This window comes from Siniperca chuatsi, linkage group LG7, assembly GCF_020085105.1.
Source record: "Siniperca chuatsi isolate FFG_IHB_CAS linkage group LG7, ASM2008510v1, whole genome shotgun sequence".
Taxonomy (NCBI): Eukaryota; Metazoa; Chordata; class Actinopteri; order Centrarchiformes; family Sinipercidae; genus Siniperca; species Siniperca chuatsi.
This window is the reverse complement of record NC_058048.1, coordinates 13,299,829-13,322,323: the sequence shown is the minus strand read 5'-3', so window position 1 is coordinate 13,322,323 and position 22,495 is coordinate 13,299,829. Positions and strand designations below refer to the sequence as shown.

At 38.1% G+C, this 22,495-nt stretch overlaps 1 protein-coding gene across 2 annotated transcripts; it reads left to right on the top strand.

The window, feature by feature from the left end:
* Nucleotides 1–1,351: 1,351 nt before the first annotated feature.
* Nucleotides 1,352–22,454, top strand: LOC122879360 (transmembrane protein 255B). Of its 2 annotated transcripts, none has more exons than XM_044203370.1 (9): nucleotides 1,352–1,598; nucleotides 3,195–3,334; nucleotides 4,097–4,159; nucleotides 9,511–9,600; nucleotides 12,261–12,341; nucleotides 12,583–12,668; nucleotides 12,877–13,036; nucleotides 19,299–19,397; nucleotides 21,682–22,454. In XM_044203370.1, exons 1-9 carry the CDS (start codon nucleotides 1,535–1,537, stop codon nucleotides 21,826–21,828), a joined length of 930 nt encoding a protein of 309 aa, XP_044059305.1. In that variant the 5' UTR covers nucleotides 1,352–1,534; the 3' UTR covers nucleotides 21,829–22,454. The 2 variants fall into 2 exon arrangements, with proteins under 2 accessions (XP_044059305.1, XP_044059303.1); XM_044203368.1 differs by having other exon boundaries at nucleotides 19,296–19,397.
* Nucleotides 22,455–22,495: the final 41 nt, after the last annotated feature.

The window sequence follows — 22,495 nt, the reverse complement described above, 5'->3', positions numbered from 1 at the left end:
TTGAAAATAAAACAGATGTGTCATTTACAAGCTTGAAAAAAACAGGAATTGCTCTGGATGTAGAGGGGAGTTTACATTAAATTTTAAGATCCTTATAGTATGTTTCTTCATCTGTTTGACGGAGTTAAATAAGGTCAAGAGCCGAGCAATGAGGCAGTGATATCCATCATGGCTGCTAGTTTAGTGCAAGAAATCTGAGTAAGGAAAAGTCACATGCCTGAAGATGAACTCCAAAGCTTGCAGCAGATTTCCACTGTTTTGCCATCAGTCTAATTGTAACCTACATTGAGTGAAACATCAGTGTCATTAGAATGATATAGTGTTGATTAGCATGATGTCATGTTTTTGCTCACTGTGTAGCTACTTAGTTTTTATTTCATGCCAAACATTTGGCCAAAAAAAATCTAACATGCATGCATGTAGCACATAAACAAAACCAAAAGAAAAACATCAGTTATAACATTATATGTACTTCCATATACTTTCAAATAATATTAACATTTAAAATAAATTGTACAGCAAATAGCAGAAGAAGGAAAAAAGGTTTTTGTTCTGATCACTCAGGCTTTCTCCAATTAACTGGCTAACTAGTCATCACACAATGTTGTGCAAGAATTTGTCAGTATCATTTTAGCTGCCTGGTGCATATCCTTTATTCATACAGACAAGGCTTGATTACCAACTGGGCAATACAGACAATGCAAATGTCCTGAGGCACCACATCTCCAGGGGCCCAAAATGCTTACTTTGGGTCACCTTGTGCCAATATAACTGAAAATATGTTTGGGAATATGCACCAGAAAACACAATCATCTAGGCCTTTCATAAGGGCCTTTAATATTGCTGCTACTTTAGCACCAAATCTCGAGGCCCTGGAACCTCTAAACTCTAGTTTAGGATCTTCATTATTTCACTTCTGTGCGTACATGTTGTATATTCCCAAATCAATGTGTTTAATTAACTTTCCGCACAGCACACATGGGCACAAAGAGATTTGGATCATTTGTTTCATAGAGAGTGGGAGGAACATGGGGTTAAGAGGGGCCCAGAAGCAAATTTTAGCTCCCTGTCCCCCATAGGAAGTCAATCTGGCCATGCATAGCTACAGGTGAACTCCAACTGATGAACATCTGTTTTGCACAGGTGATGATGAGTTCACAAACAGCACATCTCACATAACATGCGCAACACAGTGGTGGTGTTGCTTGATTTACAACTTTTACATGATCAAATGTTAATTATTTGAAAAGAACGCTTGCTATTGTAGCCTATAGGCCTATCCTTAATTGTCAGAGTGAGTGTTTTGACAGAAGTAGACACGCACGTTTCCGACCGTCCTTGAATGCAGCAGAGGCCGGAGCATTACGCACTCTGTACGCAGCGCTGAAGTAGACCTGCACCAAAGCAGCAGATTCCTCTGATATTCGGGTCTCACAAAGCTTTGAGAGAAGGTTGAGCTGAAACCTGATCTGGTCCCAGATTTACAAGCTGTCAGAGAGAAATCTGTACTGCAGTGTAAAGGAGTGGCTCTGTCATGACTGCAAGGATCCAGGTAGCGACAGGCCGGGGCAAACCAGTGCCAAAGAGCCGAGCAACAGGTAATGTACTGGGAGCGGAGATGGTGATGGTGCACTGATGCGCCTATCGGGTACATGAGACAGCGGCAAGGACAGCTGTTGTAAATATATGTTATACTTCGGGACTCAGCCTGTTGACCGTATTGCATTTAAATTGTATTTCTTTTCAGAGAGAGACTAATCCCTCCTCATTAGGCGAATATTGTAGCCTCTATAATTGTGTTTTTAGCTGGTATAGCTCATTTCACACGCACTTGCAGTTGACATCGAAACTGATTTTCATTGTATAAAACTATTTTTAAACTAACACACGTTTAAGCAGTTCGACAGGTGATTGTAGCCTTTTTCTCATTTTACAGTGCATACAAACAGGTGTATTTTATGATGTGAGGCACACACTTTTATTTCGGTTAGTCTGACATTATTTGTGTGATTTTTATTTATGTCTGCCTCTCTGAATGTGCTGAATAATTTCACAGTAAAACGTTTAGCCATGATGGTGTCATAGCCTATTGAGCTTATTCATGATAGGCTTACAGTTACAGTACAGAGGACAGACTTACAGAAGTTTGTTCTATTTTTACTTCAGTGTGTATTTTTGTTATAGAAACTAATAATCAGAGGACTGCATGTGTGTGTTAAAGGGTCAGATCTGGGTCGACCCTTTAATATAACTATTGACTTTGATATTCAATATTGAGTAAATAGTGATGATATTGTACTTTATGGCATTTCATCTTTTACAGTATTACTAGAATATCTGAGCAGTATACTTTGATGTTTTTCCTCATGCTATTACGAGGATTACTGCACAAGTTTTAGGGTTGCATTATTTCCAGCTGTAAACATGAGCTTTGGTGAACAACAACACAACAAATAAAAATGGAATCGAAGATATTTTTCTCGGTTTACACTTTAAAGTAAATGTGTTATTAAAACTTAGATGCACATTTGAAAAAGACACACACAAGGAATAATGAATGCTGTCATTAATTAAAGCAAGAAAGGAAATGTAGAAGATGGGTGAAAAAATACTGCAGTTTTGACAGACGTTTTATTCGTTGTCAAATATATTTAAAACTGGATAAATATTTTTTTATGTTTGCCAGCAGCTGCCTTCTTGAAGGGTATGTAATGAATACAATAATTTATTGTAGTCCACAACTATTTGTACCTAAGTAGAGTCTAAATGATTATTCCTCTCTAGCTCTGATCTTTTAATTTTCTTTTTGATAGGGAACATTTTCTTGTTGGTGTAATTTAAAAGCTGAAGTTTGTTTGTTTGTTTACAGATGAGAAGGTTTGTTTGTTAGTTACACTGAATATACAGGCACAATCGAACTAATTCCACTACTTTGCTTCAATATACTCAGTTATAAACATTCCTGACAATTTAACTTGGCAATATGGAGACATAGGGTTTGGATAATTGATTTTAGAATCAAATTAAGTTAAATTAAATTATTATTAATTGACCTTGAAATTCAACTAGAAATATGCAGCTGCCAAGAGGCTCACAGATGGAAAGCATTTAGTCTAGTTTATTGTGTTTTATTTGTGCTGCATTGTGCCATACAACATATAACACGACTGTTCTCTCTCTTCTGTCGGTTGCAGAGATGATGGTGAGGGTCAGGAGATCGCTGTGGCTGGTACTGGGCATGCTCAGTCTGTCCCTGCTGCTGGTGGTGCTGGGGGTCTACTCAACGACCCGAACAGAGAGCCTGAATGTTACTGGCTACACCTCTGGAGTGATTGTAAGTTGTTTATTTGTCCCTTGGTAATTCCCCGTCATGATTTATTCAGTGAGCTACGCGGTGAGATGACAGATTGATATGATTAAAAAACAAAAACTCGGAAATGTTGTGTTAAAAGTTTGCAGCTACCAGGAAATCAGCTGGGTTTTTTAAAAAACATAAGCTATCAAAACATCCTCGAGTATGTGATATCCATTATGAAGCTACAATCCTTCCGTTTCGCAGCTCCAGCCAAATGTTTTGATTGGCTCATTGTAGTCCTCCAATAGGCCTTTTGCTTGAGACAGAAATAATTTTAGGTAGGCTGCGAAAGGGACGATTGACAGTTCAGTGCTTCAGTCAGACTTCCACATGAGCACTTCCTGCAGTGATTAGACAGGCGCTCGGCTTACATTCAAGTTTTCTTCCGATTTTGAAGCTGGAAGAACATAATCTCTTCTGGAAGTGTAGTTGTGTCAAATCTTTCCTAAATTATATCTACCAAAATCAGTTTCTGGATTTATATGTGTTGAAATTTGGTCCATGCGGTCACTGAGTCATGATTCATTTGATATCTTTTGACCACATTTTGCAACAGTAACATAAAACATATAGCTTTTAAAATTGTACGACAAGAGCTCTTTTCATAGCTGTTAAGTCATTCTTCATTTTGCTGAGTTCTTTCACTGGAAGAGAAATAAATCATAACAAAGTTCTTGTGAAAATTAACCATATTTTGCATATTTTACACAACACTTATTGTGTTCATTATGTTCTCTGCAGCTGACCCTTGGATCGTTCCTGGGACTTCTGGGACTCCGCCTGGAAGAAAACCGCAAACAGCTGGTATATTCTCCTGCTCTCCCTGTCTCTCTTCATTTGACACACACATACACACTCACGCACCTACATTTTCTCTCATGTTTCCCCTGTGCACACACCCAGCCCCGACCTTGGCGGGTCGGTGTATTTTGGCCAAGACAGAGATGCAGTATGTCAACACGGTGACCAGCAGTGCTACTCTGCAACACGTAGCAGACATCTTGTGGCCACCCACTGTGACTCCGGGGACTTTTAAATTGCATCAAAGAGGAAGATGCAATTCCCCTTTGTTATCCTGGTCTCAAATCTCATCTTATATCTCAGCATTCACTTTTAAAATGTCCGGACTTTTGTGGGAGACCACAGTATTAATCCTGGTTGGCAGTTAGAGGACCAACAGTAACACAGCAGGTAGAGTCGCAATTGACTGTTCACTACCCCTCCTCAAACAGTAACTGTCCAATCATAGCTTAGCAACCGTAACTAGGCATGGCAGGTCGTCTGTCAAGCGTTGGATTTGCACAGCCATGTTTGAAATCACTCCCTCGTTCACTCATTCACTACTCTCTACATGATAGACACTATTACACTTAATCATCACCATTTTGCGTCATCACTGACAGATGTAAAGTCACACAACTGTAATTTTCGCATCTATAAAATGCAAAGCAGTGGGATTGTTATCAGAAATTAGCATACATACCACAGACACTACTTTTTTCGAAGTATCATTACCATTGTAGAATTTTTGAGGGCACAATATAGTGTTCAAATTTCACACTCAGAATTCGGACACACTCAAATAAAATGGCGGACAGTAAATGTGGTGCACTATATTGTAAATAGGGTGTGATTTTGGACACAGCCCACATGTTGAAACCGTGTGCATGGGGCTGTAGTGAGAGCGTACTCGGCATTTAAAGAGTTTGGAGGGTTGTGTCTTTTTTGTTAGCCTTTCCAAAATCAAAAACACAAGTTAAGGTTAAGGTGTAAGGAATGGATTAAACAGTGTGTTTGTGTGTTCTAATGTAAGTAGCCATCGTTAGCATGTCGGACTAACTAGCTTATTAGCGCATTAGTAGCTATGTCCTGCTCTTTATTGGATTTGGAGAGGTTTATAATAATAATAATACAACTTTATTTATAAAGCACTTATCAAAACAAAGTACAAAGTGCTTCACAATAGGAGAAATAAAATATCACAGTGAAATATAAAGAAATAAAATACACAAAAGCAATAAAATAAACTGCCAGTTCAGGTAAAATCAGGATATGCTTTCAGATAAAAATGTGTTTTGAGAAGAGACTTAAACGAAGACACTGACTCAGACAACCTAATTTCTTCGGGCAAGTTGTTCCAGAGCCTCGGGGCCCTGATAGCAAAAGCTCTGTCCCCCTTAGTTTTCATCCTGGACTCAGCAACAGACAGGAGACCCTTGCCCGAAGATCTCAAACTACATGAAGGTTCATAAGGGATTACAATGTCTAAAATATAGTCTGGAGCCAGGCCATGAAGAGCCTTAAAAGTAATCAACAAGATCTTAAAATCAATCCTAAAACAAACAGGGAGCCATTGTAAAGAGGCTAAAACAGGTGTGATGTGGTCGTACCTCTTGGTCCTGGTTAACAGCCTAGCAGCTGAGTTCTGTACAGTCTGCAGTCGTGTCAAAGTTTTTTGATTAAGACAAGTGAACAGGCTGTTACAATAATCAAGGTGTGAAGAGATAAAAGCATGTACAACAGTTTCTGCATCACTAAGATTTAAAATTGATCGGATTTTTCCGATTTTTTTTTATGTTTCTGAGGTGATAAAAACATGATTGGACAAGCTTAGTGATATGTTGCTCAAAACATAAATTGCTATCAAACAGGACACCAAGATTTCTTGCAACATGGTTGATGTGTTGTGACAGGTTACCAGTAGATGGCAGTATTTGTTTAGTGATGTGTTGGGGCCCAATAACAAGGATTTCAGTTTTATTTGAGTTGAGCTGAAGAAAATTTATCGACATCCAATTTTTTATGTCAGACAGGCAGTCCTGCAGAGAACTCAGCGTACTAAGGTCAATGGGCTTGACAGGGAGGTACAACTGTGTGTCATCCGCATAACAATGAAAAGAAATTCCATGTCTGCAGATGACATCACCCAAAGGAAGCATGTATAAGGAGAACAATATTGGTCCCAGAATTGAACCTTGAGGCACACCATACTTGATATGGGAAAAGGATGACATGAAGTTATTAATGCTGACACAGAATTTCCTATTGGACAGATAAGATGAGAAGTCTAGTGCAGTGCCAGATATGCCCACCCAGTGCCTCAATCTATCTAAAAGAATGCCATGATCAATTGTGTCAAAGGCAGCACTTAAGTCCAGCACCACAAGAATTGAACACATGCCTGCGTCTGCATTCATTAAAAGGTCATTAAAGACTTTGAGAAGGGCTGTCTCAGTGGTGTTGACGAAAGCCAGATTGGAACTTTTCAAAGGTATTATTGTTTTCCACAGCAGCAAGAAGCTGCTTAGATACAAGTTTTTCGAGAATCTTCTAAATAAAAGGCAATTTGGAGATTGGGCGATAGTTATCCAGGAGGGTGGGATCAAGCCCAGGTTTTTTTAGGACTGACTGGACACAAGCTGTTTTAAAGAAATCATGGATGCAGCCAGTAGACAGCGAGCTGTTAAAAATACTTTGTAAAAGGGGCGCAATACAATCCATAACTTCCAATAGAAACCTAGTTGGGATTTTATCCAGAGGGCTGGCGGATCTTTTACACTCCAGCAACCCCAGCCAATATTACCAGATAACATCACATTTCCTTATCATACTTATAATACTGGAATAACTACACTGCAATATGATAGCAATGCTGTTTCTCTATTTCCATGTCTTCTACATGGATCATCAACTGGTGAGGATGCTGACCTTTTGCCTCTGACATCTTTAGCCTCAATCCTTTAGCACAATATCATGTATATAGCCATCAAGGTCAGATTTCTAAAACTTTTAAAGGGTTCTTGTTTTAACATGAGTCAGCCTGAAGCATTAAATAGTCAGGCACACACAGTGTTTTCAATCAACTCTGAGAGGTAATGTTAGCTAAATTCGGCTGATCAAATTTGCCAGCGTCAGTTGGCATTTCAGCTGCCAAAATCGATGGTCCCCGGCTCAAAAAGAGAAGACTGCTTTTGTCTATCTCTGTCTGAAGTCAAGGAACTATTGTTTCAAAAATTACTTTGAGGGGTAAATCTGCCTGTGTATCATTGTAAATGCCATGTTTGCTGCACCAGAACAGATCAGCTTTACTGGAGCGTATCTATGTTCCCAGGGTCATATGTTCCTCAGCTCAATATCCCCTCAATATGACATATTAACAAGACCTTTCAAAGGGTTTTATGTTCTCAGCAATGTTTTTTCCCTAAGTCAAATGTTCACTGTATGTTTCCCTGGGTCAGTATGTTGAAATCACCCACCTACAGCTTATAGCCTATTAATGTGAATCTCTACTATACTTGAAACCTACTCCCTCAAATTTGTGGGCAAGACATTTTTCTTGACTTTAGACATTGATATCTGAACAGAGTTTTACCATTCAAACTGCATTTAAAACGTCTATCTCCCTTTGTTCTTTTTGCAAACTGTGAAGATAACCCTTACTAATCTCTTACAATGTTAGTTTATATAAAGAGACACACATGCTCAAAACTCAACACAAGGCTAGACCTGGGAACATAGGGATGATCCGAGCTTTACAGGCGTAGCAACAGTAACTCAGGGGGGCTTTGCAAACAATCAGTAATTCAGTTTGATTAAATGAATGTACTGTTTCTCAAATACAAAAAAATGGACAGGTATCACACTAGGGTGACCCAAGTTTGTATCTCTGCAGACTGGAGACTTTGAGGATCGTGCCCAATGGGTGAAATTCGGGACAGGGGGGTTGGGGGTGAGGGCGTGGCCACGTAGTGCAGTACATTACATTAAGTGTCAAGGAACAGAAAAATGCATGAAACTCAAAACTCAACACTAATATTTATTATTTTTGATGGGAAAAATAAACACTGATTGACTGTGTTGTAGGTAACAGTGTGTAAATCATTATCCGTTACATAAAATAAAAAATATATAGGCCCACATAAAGTAGGCTACATAAAATAAATTCAGAACAGGATTACAAGTAATATATATTTCAAACATAACTACACATTGTTCCTGTAGAGCAGCAATATTAATGTTACCTCATAAATTCACTGAAAGCTAATACCTCTCTGGAAAGAAATAGTATTCCTGAGTTCATTTGACTAAATGTTTAACATTATAGCCATGTTTGGTTAAATTCTATGGCAGTCACTCACACTTCCAGGCTTCATTTTAAAGGTCAGGATTAAGATGTAGTTTATAGAATAATTTAGAGTAACATCAGCCTCTAACTCTGATAATTTGTTATTAATATTATGGAGATCAGTTACAGATTCTGAGGATGATGTAAACACAGCCAGGACACTGTGCTTCATAAGACGCATGAACCATTACGCACAGGTGACATGTTACAATCATTTTAAATGTCTTTTCAGCAGCTAAGATTGTCATTAAGCTGATAATAACCAGTGTTATTTCACCCTTTGTAAAATAACACAGCTGCTACTCTAAGAATGATCAGAGGTGTGCTTCACACATTTACAGAGTGAAAACAATTTAAAGAGGTACCGTAATAAAATTACATTAGCTAGAAGTAACAGATTTGTTGTGAGCAGTTTCATGTAGGAACTATTTTCTTTCCACCGATAGTTCTTACATGAAACAAGGTCTGTGGATTATCCTGAGTAACCGGGTCGTGATTTCTGGAAAGAGACATTGCTGTTGAGTTTTTCAAAAGTATGTTTTTGGTGCTTTGAGCACCACATGCCAAGTGCAATATAGTCCCATTATATTCAAAATGCGGACATCTCTACGGCCAATATCTCTAAGACTTGGCAACTCCGGTAAGGAAGAATATGTGTTTTTGATTTTGGGGTAAACTGTCCCTTTTAAGACAATATTCTCTTCAGTTAAAGAGTTAATGAATGCTGTGGGAAAAACTAAAGCTGTGTTTTTTGAGCAAACTGCTTTGTGAAGAAACCAAATAGCTTCACACCTGTCAGACGAATTCAATTCAAGTGTGGTTTCAAAACAGTCACTGCTGCGTTTAGATACAAGACTGGCAAGTAAAACCTCTATGTGTTGGAAAGAAAAAAAAAAACTTTTCTCAGCCATAATCTGCATTCTTGTCAAACGGCTCCCATTTAAATCAAATGTGATCTTTTTTTCTTTTTTTTTTACGATTTTATATAGAAATTCTGTAATTTTACCTTTTTTCTTTGTTCGTCCTCCAGCTGACGGCTGCGATCATATTCCTCAGCTTTGGGATCATCACCTCTTTTGTGTGCCTGTTGATTGATGGCATCTGTATTGTCTTAAACATGGTGAGTTACCTGCACTTGCATGTGTATACTGTAACACTAGAGGTGATTGTACTGGATGATGAAAGAAAACAGTAATAGTAGACCGTGAAGAAATAATAAACCACTGTGCTGGTTGATGATCCACCTAGACAGCCTCTTGGCCCGCAGTGTGTGCAAACATCACTCTATTGGCAATATTGACCCAATTTTGGCCATGAAAAGAGTTCCTACAAATTATAGCTCAGTCTTTATAACATCCGCCAGCTTTGTTTTTTGTTTTCTGACCACGTAAATTACCAGCCGTGAAAGCACAACGTGAGGAAAAAACTGGACCGGACCAAGAGGGACCATCAGTGTAGAACTACTGAAGGACGTCCAGTTGTCTTTGGCTTTATGTATCCAGACATCTGATAACTTGGATGACTTCAGACAGAGTTACTAAATATGATTGGAATTTTCTACATTTTAAATTGTAAACATTTTTGAGTACAATTAAGTTCTTGTTCAGCCTTAAGTCTTATTAAAGTAAGAGCAAAAACACATGACTGTGAAGAAACTAAATAGCACACTGCTGATCATTTGAACACAGTTAACAATCCCTTTAACCTTTATATAAGATGTATTGCTTCTTTTTGATATTTGTAACCTCTGACTATTGTGATTATTATGAGTTTTAATTGATTTTCCTTCTTTTAGCTTTTTGGCAACACTGGGCCGACTTCACTGTCTTTTTAAAGAAATAGTTCAACATTTTGTAGTCACCTTGAGGTTGCCAGGCAACCAGTGGACACTCCAAGAAACTATTTGGCACAGAACCACCTGTAAAACCACAATTTGTGTTTTTTATACTTCTTTTTTAATACAGATTAAACAAAGCAACTCATTATGCTAAGCTAAGCTAACTGCCTGCTGCCTGTAGCTTTAGAGTTAGCGCATAGACATGAGAGTGTTATCAATCTTATCTAACTCTCAGCAAGAAAGTGTTTTTCCCAAAATTTCAAACTATTCCATACATTTTTTAATATTAGCAACTTTCCCTGATTTGTATAGGTAATAATGTTTCTATTAAATGATATGTATTCTATTTAGCTTGTCCTTTGATACGTACTGGCTTACCAATTGGAAGAGATTACTGACATTTGCACGGGTGCCAGGAGTTGCTTCTTGCTTCTTCTGATTGGTGGGTTCTTCTTGGGTCAACCCTCAACACAATGCACAGTAACATCCCATCAAGGTGACATGGCCTCCATTTTCATGCAAACTTGTTGAAATGGTCAAAATACTGTAAATACCACACGTTATACAAGTCTGCCTGTTTTGTGTTGAAGATCTCTGTGTTTATCTTTTTGGACCAAACTATGAAATTCTTTCAGGTTGGGATGGCTGTTAATTTCAAATAAGGTTTGACAACATAATGTTTGTTTTCTTTAGAACACATGCTGCCACTTTAACCATACAGAGCGTAGTGGTTGAAAATATGACGTTTTGTTGAAAGTACAAAAGGTTCAGGATGGTTCTGGATTCCTTCACTGATTTTATCGTGTTGTCAGGACTGCTCTTTCACACTGCCATCTTGAACCTTTTGTACTTTCAACAAAATACCATAATGTGTGTGTGGTTCTTTTTTAATGATGAAAGTTGAAAGTTATAAATATATGCAGTGTAGCAAAATGTTTCAGGAAACTAGTCTTTTATTGCTTGACTATAAATTGCACCAGTGTTCTCCTTTGAAACATGAAATGATGTCAAGTTTAATTAAAGCACGGTTGTGTTTACAGTACATAGAAGAGTTATAAAGGCCTCCCAGTAAGAATAAATTCTCAAAGTTACTGTAGTTACTGTCATCATGCCTTAGTGTGTTAAAGGTATCTTCTTGATTCTTGCACCGAGTCTGTTCACAGTGTAGTAAATTATGATATCCAACAGGTTAATGCACAAATCAACTTTATTCAGAACCAGACAAGGATTGCATATCCTCTTTTCCACATGTCTGCATTCCTTTCTATGCCATATTATAATATATTTTATTATTTAAATTATTTTATATTTTTAAGGGGGGGTCCCATAACACGAAGATGTAATACAGATAACATAACATCAATAACATCATCAACTAGACAACAGCACAACGCTTCCCACAAAAGAAGAACAATCATTATTCAACACAAAAAGTGGATAACTCATATATTACATCAATGTTGGTCCAAATCAAACAACATACATCGATTCAGGGACAATGATGGAGGTTAAGTCCAGGACTTTATCGTTCTCTCCCTGTCAAAGTCTGACAAAGTCTGTTGTATTTCATAAAATATTTCAAAATGTTGTCAACAAACCAAAAATCAAAACAACACCCATGAGTGCTGTGAATTTTACCACAGGAACCATTTCCAGAGAAGTGAACCTTATTTTACCAATTTAAAAGAGTCATAAACAATGTTTTGCTCAAAGTGGACTGAGTGCGTTTTGGAAATTGATCACAAACAGACTCCAAACGCAACACTGTTTACTCAATTCAAATGTGTTTTAGTCACTCTGAACACACGGCCATCTGGATTATCTTGTGTAATAAATGTCAGTTTATTTCGTTTTTTTTGTTTTGTTTCTGTTGAATAAAGAATGATTGATGTTTGAAATGAAACCAAATGGATGATATTTCTTCATATATTACCTTTTGCCAGGACACACGTCCACTGAAAGCAGGGCGATGTCAGTATTACAGCAGTGGCAGCGGCTACATCTATGAGAATTTCTTCACCTCTGTGAGTAAAAATTATAAACTGATGTATACAAGGAAAATATTGTCCTGAGAGTAATTCGGACAAGTTATCATAATCTGAATTACAAGTAAGGCAAGCTTGGTCAGGTCCAGCTAAATTTGAACTTATGTCAGATATAACCCCATTTTCTCTTAGAAAGTTAAGTCTTTGGTTTTTTTATTTCAGCTACAGTTGTGTTGTGTCTGTGTTTGCCTACATTTTGAACTTGCGTTTCCTTTTTCAGGTGTCGTGTTGGAATCTAAATGAGTCTTGTAGCATGGCAGTACGAAGTGGGACCTGCTACTGCTGCGACCTGTATGACTGCGCCAAGTGAGACAATTCATCATTATCCTACGATATTATCTCAGTGTATTGTTACCACTGCCATGTTGTCACAATTTAAGCAAACTCACACCCATTATCTGCTAATTACCATTTCTGAATTGTCACCAAACTCTTTGGGCTTTGTCTTGTCATTTTCTTGTCTAACAATTTAAACATCATCGGTAATAAACAGAGCTGTTGTTGTGTTCTGCAGCGGAGGTTACCTCAGCAACTACTATGAGTTTGTTGGAGTACGAAGCTGTGAGGAAGTTTTCACTCTGTACATTTTAATTTGGACCCTCACCGGCCTGAACCTCGTGGCCTTCTTCACAGGCATCCTTACCACAGCAGTGCTGGGCAGCATCAAGGACTTGGTAAGACACACAGACTCGGACACGTATTTATAAAGGTCCATATATTGTGTAGACATGGTACATTTGAAACGTTTAAGCTCAATTTAAAGTAAGTAACTCAGTGAAACGTGCAAAAGACAGCACTCAGAGGCTCTGAGGCTAAAAGGGATTTTATCTGTATAAATGTAAAGGGTTTTTTTTATTTTAAACTTATTTTATTTAAAAAATTAAAAACTATTAACAATAATTTCAAAAATTGCTTTTACATGATTTTTGAGTTTAAAGCTGCACTCATGGATTTTTGGCCTCTAGGAGGCAGAAGAACTACAGAACAAGCTTGAGCAGAAGTGTCATTGCCTAAATTTATGTCACCAAGACTGAAACTGTGTTCACATACGTTTGCGACTTCCACTGACTATGTATGCATTCGTGCCCCCTTTAATTTTCACTTTGCAGTTAGTCTGAATGCAGCTTTACGCTGATGTCTCGCCAGAATTGGCAACGGCCTATTCTCTTACACAATGTGGCGAAAAGCATAAAAGCGGGCGGGATTGTGTGGGCAGGGATGTAAGCACAAGCTGGTAAAGCTAGCTTACATACAGTATTTATTGCACAGGTTAAAGATGAGCTGTGTTTCTATAACATTTAGTCTATGCAGCATCCTTCCTATTCTCCTATGCTTGTTGTCTTTCACTTTGCAGTTACAATAATAATAATAATAACTACAAATAAGAAAAGCCAACAATTAATACTTCCTGAATGAGAAATCAGTTTGTGTGGAACTGATTTCTCATTCACATTCCCTGGATGCTGGTTGCTCACACTATTTCGCAGATCAATTTTCAGTCAGATTGACCTCTGCACAAGGTTAAGGCATCAGGTTGCAACAGGTTCGTCAGTTTTTATTAAGGAGACTGCAGATGATATTGAAATGACAGCCATAAAGTCAATGGCAGGTCATATCCAGCCAGCTGCATGGGTGTCTGGTAACGTTTTGAAATGGGGGAGCAAACTTGGAATACTAATGACACATTATGAGATTGTGTGTCACTTTGCTGAATGTAACTGCATGGCTCATAAAATCCCATTAGAGTCAGTTGTGGTGAAGCAGGGTTGGATGGAGAACATGCTGGACAGGGGGTGCGTGCTCTAATAGAGGTTTGGGAAAGTAACAGTAATTGGAAAAAGTCACAGAGGGGATGTAGTGGTAAAATAAAAGGTGGGTAAACTATGTCCGCTGGCTAAACTACCCAATGTTGGGTAATGGTAAACTCATAAAAATTTGAGTAAACCCTTTGTTGCATTTGCGTTTATGTGCATTTACCCGCCACTACATCCCAAATAATAAAATCAACAGGGCTAATGCAAAATATTAATCGCCGCGTTACACACAAAGAACTGACTGATTTGGCTCCTTCGCGAACGTCCCATCTCCACAGCAGAATCCTATCCGATCGCAAATCCGTTCGGCATTTCTGCAACATAGTGCATGCTGTGGCAAACGATCAGCGACAGGTTCGACTGAACCAACTCAAAGGGTGATCCAAAGATTTTTTTAAGTACTTATTTTGTCAGTTGCTGAAAATAGTAAAACACTCATTGATATAGGCTGCTTAAATATAATCACTTGATTGTGGGGACTGTATGATGATAAGTCTATTTTTTAAAAGACAAAGTGGGGTAGCGAAACCATAACTTTTCTCCCCCTAATTGAATAATGGGGATGCATTTCGTCCACTTGCACCATTCCTCAGGCGCCTATGGCCAACTGTACCACAAAGGAGACCTGCACAAAGTCTGCCATGACAGTTCTTGTTGTTCAGCATGCACACGCTGTATATGGACAAATGGATAAGAAAGCAACAAGGAAGTGTGGGGATGTCCAGAAAACTGTGTCCATGTGCCGTCCACAATTGACCAAAACGAAGGCACAATGTGGGATTCATTGTTCACAGATTTTTATAATGTAAGTCTCCAGACCTGTGAGTTAGTATCATCCCACCATGATCAGCTGATGAGAATTACAGTGAATCAACAAGCGAGGCAGTGGGTTCAGGAGAGGCCTGGAGTTCATTACGAAGATTTCAGAGATGATTACACGGCAACAAGACCTTTATTCTGTACAGCTTTTAAAGGCAAAGAACTTAATGTCTGAGATATTACTTTAAATAATCGGGTTTACAGCAAAACCCTTAACAGAAACTCAACTTTATTCATCCATAAAAACTAAAAACAACTACTCAAACCACTTCTAGCTCTGCATATCTTAGCATGGTCAGCAATTTAGTAGACTTATAAATTACATATTTGGCAGCAGTAGGATCCAGGCTATTTCACTGTATATTTAACAAGTGTCAGCTTAATCTCTGAACAAAACAGCCTAGCTCGTAGCTGCAGAAAAGTAATAGATAGATAGAAACTTTATTCATCCCCCTTGGGGAAATGATGAAACTGAGGCAAACTGAATGTAATTCAAGCTCAGTTTCACATAGATGTTATCGAGTTGGGTGGTAATTCAAAACACCAAATGACATAAATTATGCAATTTTCTTTCCCTCAAATGGACTGTGTGGTCTCGCATTCTTTGATCGTATCCTTGTATGTTATCAAATTGAATCTAACTACTGGAAAAGCCTTGTCAATACAACATGTATACTTGGAACTGATGTCAGATGTAAAGAGTATTAAATAGCTACAATTGACCACTAAGCGGTAGCAATGTTTGGGCTTGGTTAAATAATGATCCGATGAGAACACAAAGTGTGCGACCAGAGATGGTTCCTAATCTGTCTAAATGCTGTTTTGTTGCAACAACGCTTTAGTTTTGCGGTTTGCCTGCGTAATGAACTCTCCCTTATGTCTCTTGGTCGCAGCATTCATTTTGCAGCAAGAAAAACAGAAAACTGTAAGAACACAATAAAAGTGCATAATGCAATGACACACCACTATCGTAGGTTTTTTTCCCCGTTGTATTTTTTCTAAAAGTTTGCTTCTAAGCATGATCGTCACCCTCTCATTCCAGCCTGCAGAATAAGAAATGCATATCGAGATCAGATCATGTGCTTGTAGTGCATGAGGTCAGTTTTTTCCCTCCTGCTGCTGCTGCTGCAGCCAGAACTCTGTCTTTCCTCACTCTTCTCCACCGTGATGCAGTAAGAGCATAAACTGATAGTTGTTATCAGCAGGGTTAACCAGGACTGTCTCTGCATGCTATGCCCCAATTTTTCAGAGAGGTGAATCAAAAGCATTCCTTCACTCCTCCTCCTGCAGCTTCCGCTTGTAAAACCACCAGAGACACTAAGTCAAAGACACATTTCCCACCAAACTCTGCTTGAAGAACCATCTGATACAATCTTCTCAATTTTTCTTATGTTGAAATGCGTCCTCATCATGTTACTGTGGTTTTTTCTGTTTAAACGGAGATTATAGTGTTCATTACGGGAACAAAAACTAGTGTCAACAAAAGTTTCCACTTGCTGGTTTTCTTACCCTTCGATGTTAGTAAATTGAATATCTTTGGGTTTTGGACTCTTGGACTAACAAAACAACTATATGAAGACTCTGGGAAAATGTCATTGTCATTTTTCACTAACTTTTGAGACATTTTATAGACCAAATGCTTCAAGAAAAACATTTTGTGTTTGATTCGTATGAGAAAGGAGCCAGTCTGGCTGGCGCTATAGACTGTATATAAAGATGGATGACGCATCTCTGCCTCCTCCCGCTGTACAAAAATGAAGCCAAAATATCCCGATACGGGAGCTGCCATCTTGCGCTGGTGACATCATTTGGAGCCACAGTCTGTACAGTAGTGATGGGGGTTGGAGCCGCGGTATCGAGGTCCCGCCCATACACCTGGCCAAATCAATCGCAAGCCGGCCTCAGCTGTCAATCATGACGTGAAACCCCGTTTTATAGCATCAAATAACTAATTAGAACCAAACTTATCAGAAAAATGAACACTTGAACATACATCAGCGTGCTAAGAACTACCTAAAATGACAGAAACCATCTTTGGGAAAAATTTATTTGACATGTACTTTGAGTTTTAAGTTTGGTTCATGTCCCATCCGCTAACATGGGGGGGCGGGGTTTATGACCTATACTGCAGCCAGCCACCACGGGGCGATGTTTTAGATGTTTTGGCTTCACTTTTGGGGAGCTGTCATGTCATCCATCTTTATATACAGTCTATCACTGAAACCAAACCGATATCAACATCAACCTCCCCAGCTCAACACAGTCTGACTACAATGTTTACACCCCTCTATATGGTGCTATTGCCACTGACGGGTGTGGCCTGTCCTAGATGGGCATTGTAAACTGCTTCCACCAACAGTGCCTACTTAAAACACCAAAGATTCAGCGTTTTTGTGGTCTATGGAGAGTTCATTGAGCTTTATGCTGCCAGAGGTCGAGCTGATTTGGCCCGAGTGAGCCTAAACTCTGTGGCCAACAGATCACATAGCCATGCTGCCAGAACCAACCACCACTGTAAATAACATTATCTGCAACAATTTAGTGATTAGACACCCTGAACTGTCTTTGTTCTTTCAGTTATCTTTAAATCAGTTGTTAGTCTGTGTTTTCACTGGAGGAATGTATATAGATTTTCCTCCTCATGTTTTTAAATTTAATAAGATTCAATACTGTCAATCAGTCAATTGCTGAGTCTCCTGTGAGTCCCTCTGGAATTGTCCATCCAATATTTGCTACATACCTATGAGATGATTAGTTGTCATATAAATATGTTTACATTAATTGTTTTGTAGATGTTTTATATGTTTGTTTCCCTATGTGGCTGCAGTATATTACATTATAGACAGGGAAACTAACAGTTTCTAAAATTTATAGATTTGAAGCCTCCAACAGTTCTGCAGACAGACCACCCAAATGGAGACCAAAACATGTTTTTGCAGGGAAGAATGTGTGCTGCATCATGAAAAATGACCTAATAAGACTGCCCGTCACTAACGGCATGCACCGAGTGATAAGTGTACCTAATAATATTGAAAAATTGAAACAACTCCCTTAATTTGAGTTACTGTTGTTTGCTGTGTTTTTACATCACAGCTTGATTTTTTTAGTGATGTAGGTGAACCCGAGCTAAAGTAGCTGGGATGCAGAATAATGTGTAGATGTGAAAAGATACAGCATCATCACACATTTAACAGATGGAGCTTAGCGTTAGTTCAGACAGAGCACTGAAGTTGTGCGTGCATTAGCTGATTGGCCTCCGAAGTCTCATCGACTCTTCATCAGCTGTTTGGCTACAAGCTGACTAGTAATGTACTCGTAATCGTATTCCATTAGCGCTTCCATTATAACCTGACACGTCTTACTGTTACTGTGCTGTTACACTCATGCCAACAAAGTTTGCTTTGTTGGCTACATTTTTGGTTTTGTTGATTTAAAGGCCCTGAAAACACTATGAGCGATGAAGTCCTTCATGAAGACAAAATTCTGCCAAAGTTGGAAGAACCTTTGGTTATTTCTTTTCACTGGTTTGAAGTGGGCGGTTCTCAGTTGGAAAAAGGTGATAGGTTAAATACTTCTGTCCAGCAATCAGGATTTAGCAACATTTGAATTAAAATGTAATAAAAATCAAACAGTTGTGGGGTTTGCTTATGTTGCAAGGCTATCACTGATCAGACCACACCCCCACAGTCCCGATGAAGCAGATTAACTGAGTTTATGACTGTTCAGCTCTTAATAAGTAATAGCTATGGATGTTTTTTAACAAACTTTTTTCATGTGCATGTTTATTAAGGAGGGATTATTTCTTGCAGCAGAATCCTTGTTGCTGCTCAGATTCTTTTGAGATCTCCCTTAAAGAGCAGCGCCTTTTCTGCCAAATCTAACTATAATACATGTTGTATATAGCCAGTTTCAAGTGTCTCTGACTGAACTAATTTAGCAGATTAAAGTCGTCTCCGTTCAGTTTTCAGTTATCCAAACCATAGGATCACATTTGGATTTGCTCAGATTCCAGTCATAAATCTATAATATAATAAAATAAGACGTGTTTTCATTGTGATGGGTCCAACTGTCCTGATGCTCATTTGGGAGGTGAGACATTTGAAATCTAAATAAGACTTTCCATGATCGTGGCCAAAACAATCAGAGTGTGTTCCTAGCTTAAAATTTATCATTTGGACCATCTTAACAATCTGAATGTAACTGTTTTATTTTTTTCATGTGTGCACATTTTATGTCAGAGCACATCGCACTTATAATAATATTGTGTCTGTGTGTGTATGTTTCTCTTTGCTTGTGTCAGAAGAGTAGGAACCCTCCTGAGCCTTCTGAGAGCACGGCATCTTCCCCTACAGCTCCTCTGCTGATGGATGCCAACACACACACAGTTCACCAGCTCCACCCAGTCAGTATGCGGTCAACACACACACACACACCAGCAAAAGATACCATTACAAACATATATGTGTATCTAGTTTCTCCTCATTTTTGATCACTCTCTCTTCTCTGTCTTCACCTCCGAGACTAACTATCTTACAGTCACGCAACCGACACAAACCTCCTCATCTCCACCCTACATCCACCCATTAAACATCCTTCAGAGCATTGTCGCTGTTGATTGATGAAAACCATGTATATCCAGGAAGTATCCTACTGATTTCTCTGTACATTTTAATTCAGAACAGGGCTTGAATGCTCCCCATGAGCCTTTTATGGATTTTCCTTGTTACAAACTTTACAGGGTCACAAAAACTTAATACCTATGTAAAAAGTGAAAAGATCTTCAAGATTTTCAAAACCATTTAATAGACACTAGTGAGTTGGTTAAATAAATAAAAAGTGAAACAAGACTTGATGGGATACATGATATCATGAATTTAGGAAACAAGTGGTTTGTACCCTTTAAATTGTGGTACTTATTTTCAAAGTAAAAGTTCTCATCAGCGGTAGTTTTGGCGTTTTAATACAGAAATTTAGTAGTTTAGCCACATTTTAGTAATTTCATTATATTTAGTTGATGAAAACTAAAGCCAATTTAGTTTAGCTATAGAAATGTTTGGTCTGTTTATTCTAGTATTTCAGAAAGGTTCCTGAAATCAAAATAATAATACCTTTTCAGTAATTATAGTTACAAATAATATAAACCATGCAGTGTGTAATCCAGCATTACTGTTTGTAATTTTATCTAATTGATTATCGGCCTCACCGTTTACTGTTCATTCTCCCGATGCCATATCAGAGCTGTATTAAGTTACTGCTAATGCTTACCCAACATTTCATACTGCTGCTGCTTCACATTAAAAGCATTCAACTGGCAAAACAAAGGCATTTATTGTGAAGCAATAGGAAACACAATGAAAACCACTCACTGCAGCATAAATTAGATCGCGGTAGTAATATTATTGACTGAATTCTGTATTAAAACAACGTGTTTGTTTGGTTGCGCTGTAAACAGACACACCAGTTGCTCTTCTGTTGTATTTCTGACAAAGTAGCTGCTCAAGGAGTGTTTGCTATAGTATTTAACCACAGTAGCTGTTACCACGGTAACCACGAGTGTTGCAAAATCAACCAGAACTGAATCTTAAGGATTACAACTTGAAAAATACATTTTATAAATGTTTCATGGAGTAGGAAATGCATGCAACACACACAATGAAGAAGAAAAAATGAGTGGACGTAAAACCTTTTTGTTTGTGTCTGTTTAAATGAAATCTGAATAAAGAAACACTCTCTGGTCAGTCTCCGCTGAATGTATTCATTTCAGTACTGGTACCAGGAAGCAGACTCCAGCCCCTAGATATACCCCCAAGCTGTTATGAGAACAAGCCCATAAAGAGGGGTGTTTACAGCTCTCCTTGGCTATCTTGTCTACAAAACAAGCCAGAACCAGTTACCCAAAAGCATATCTCAAGAAATTCATACACCCCAAGCTCTTCTAATCTTTACGATGCGACAGTTCTCATGCCAAAGAGTGCATAAAGGTTGCAATGACCCTTTTGAGTTATTCAACAGATGATTTAACAGTGATTTGGCAGTTTTACATATGAATTTCAGGAATTTTCTACCTCACGGTGCCTTTAATTCAGTAAACAATCAGCATATTTCCACAAACAGAAATTGTGGAAAAAGACTGTATAGGTGTCCACACTTGACCACCCACATTTGATCAACCTATTCAGTTGTAGCATTTCAGTCTGTGTATGTTTAGGACCAGGAATGCTGTATTTTTGTTAGAACAATAAACTCGTTTTTATAATCCTCAAGAAGGCTCTTTACTGGAATTCACATCAATAGAAACTAATCAAAGGTAGAGTGTGAAAGTTTATTATTGCTCTAAAACAGAGATTTGACAAAATGGTGAGATGTTTTTGAAATCTTGTGAAAAGGTTGTAAGTGGATCTTGAGTTAGGATTTTTTAAATCAAACTAATCAAAGTTAGATTATACCAAATAAATTTTACCATTCATCTATTTGTTTGATTATTGACAACACAAGGACTCAGTTTTAACTTTGCTTTTCAAAAAGGTACAGAGGACACAATATTGGAAGCTATTGTGAGATTACTCTTCACATTTGTTCTGAATAATCACAAATTGCAGTGTTTAGTACACTCAAAAGAAAAGACTTCTTTCTTTGTTTCCGGCCTCTCTTTTCTCTCTTTCGTTTGTCCTGTCCTGCTCATCCAGGGGGCCTCGATGTATTTCCCTCCAGCAGAAGGGACCGCTGCCTCACAGAGTTTTCCTTCATCATCGACTCCTCAGACAACCAACTTGCCTCCCTTCGCCCCGATGACCAGCCTGCTGCCGTACAGAATCCATGGCCTTTCCGCCTGAGCACCGCTGGCAGCATTTTACCAGAAAACGACCAAACCACATATGCAGAAAGAACATAAAGGAATAAACATATGCTTTATTATTATTATTTTTATTATTATTATTAATGATGTTGTTGTGAGGAAAGGAGGAAGAAAGATTTGCTGGTCTGAATATTATGCAGAAATATGAAGATTTTGTTTTCTAAAAATCCAAAAGCGGATGTGAAAGATTTCATGGAAAGTGCTTCCTGCTATTTTCAAATGTATGCAAAGATTATAACATATTTTACTGTATTTTGCTCAAAAACATAAAGGACTTAAATTGTTAAATGTTTGTAAATGAAATGTTATGTAATATAAATGTGTGGACTGCATGTGTATAAGAGGGCGTCAAGGCTATAACTCAAACTTTCACAAACATTAGTGAAACTATAGGAGTTAAAACTTTATGCGTAAAATATCAGGGCGTGGCATTCTTTTTGTAATAAATAATAGAGTTGAGTGTGGTTTCACTGGTATGTTTGTTGATTTATGTCCTATGAGGCCCCTCAAACACGTAATTACATACATGTAATGTTTATTTTACTAACTGTCAAACTTTTTTTAATCACTTAACAAAAATTGATTAAATAAATGAATTATCAAAACCAAGTCAAGTAAACTTTTCTTTATATAGCAAAGATAGG

Coding starts and splice junctions, on each gene's coding strand:
- LOC122879360 (XM_044203368.1), top strand. CDS start 1,535: ATGACTGCAAGGATCCAGGTAGCGACAGGCCGGGGCAAACCAGTGCCA. Junction 12,342..12,582: donor ATGAGAATTTCTTCACCTCT/GTGAGTAAAAAT, acceptor TTCCTTTTTCAG/GTGTCGTGTTGGAATCTAAA. Junction 12,669..12,876: donor GACCTGTATGACTGCGCCAA/GTGAGACAATTC, acceptor TGTGTTCTGCAG/CGGAGGTTACCTCAGCAACT.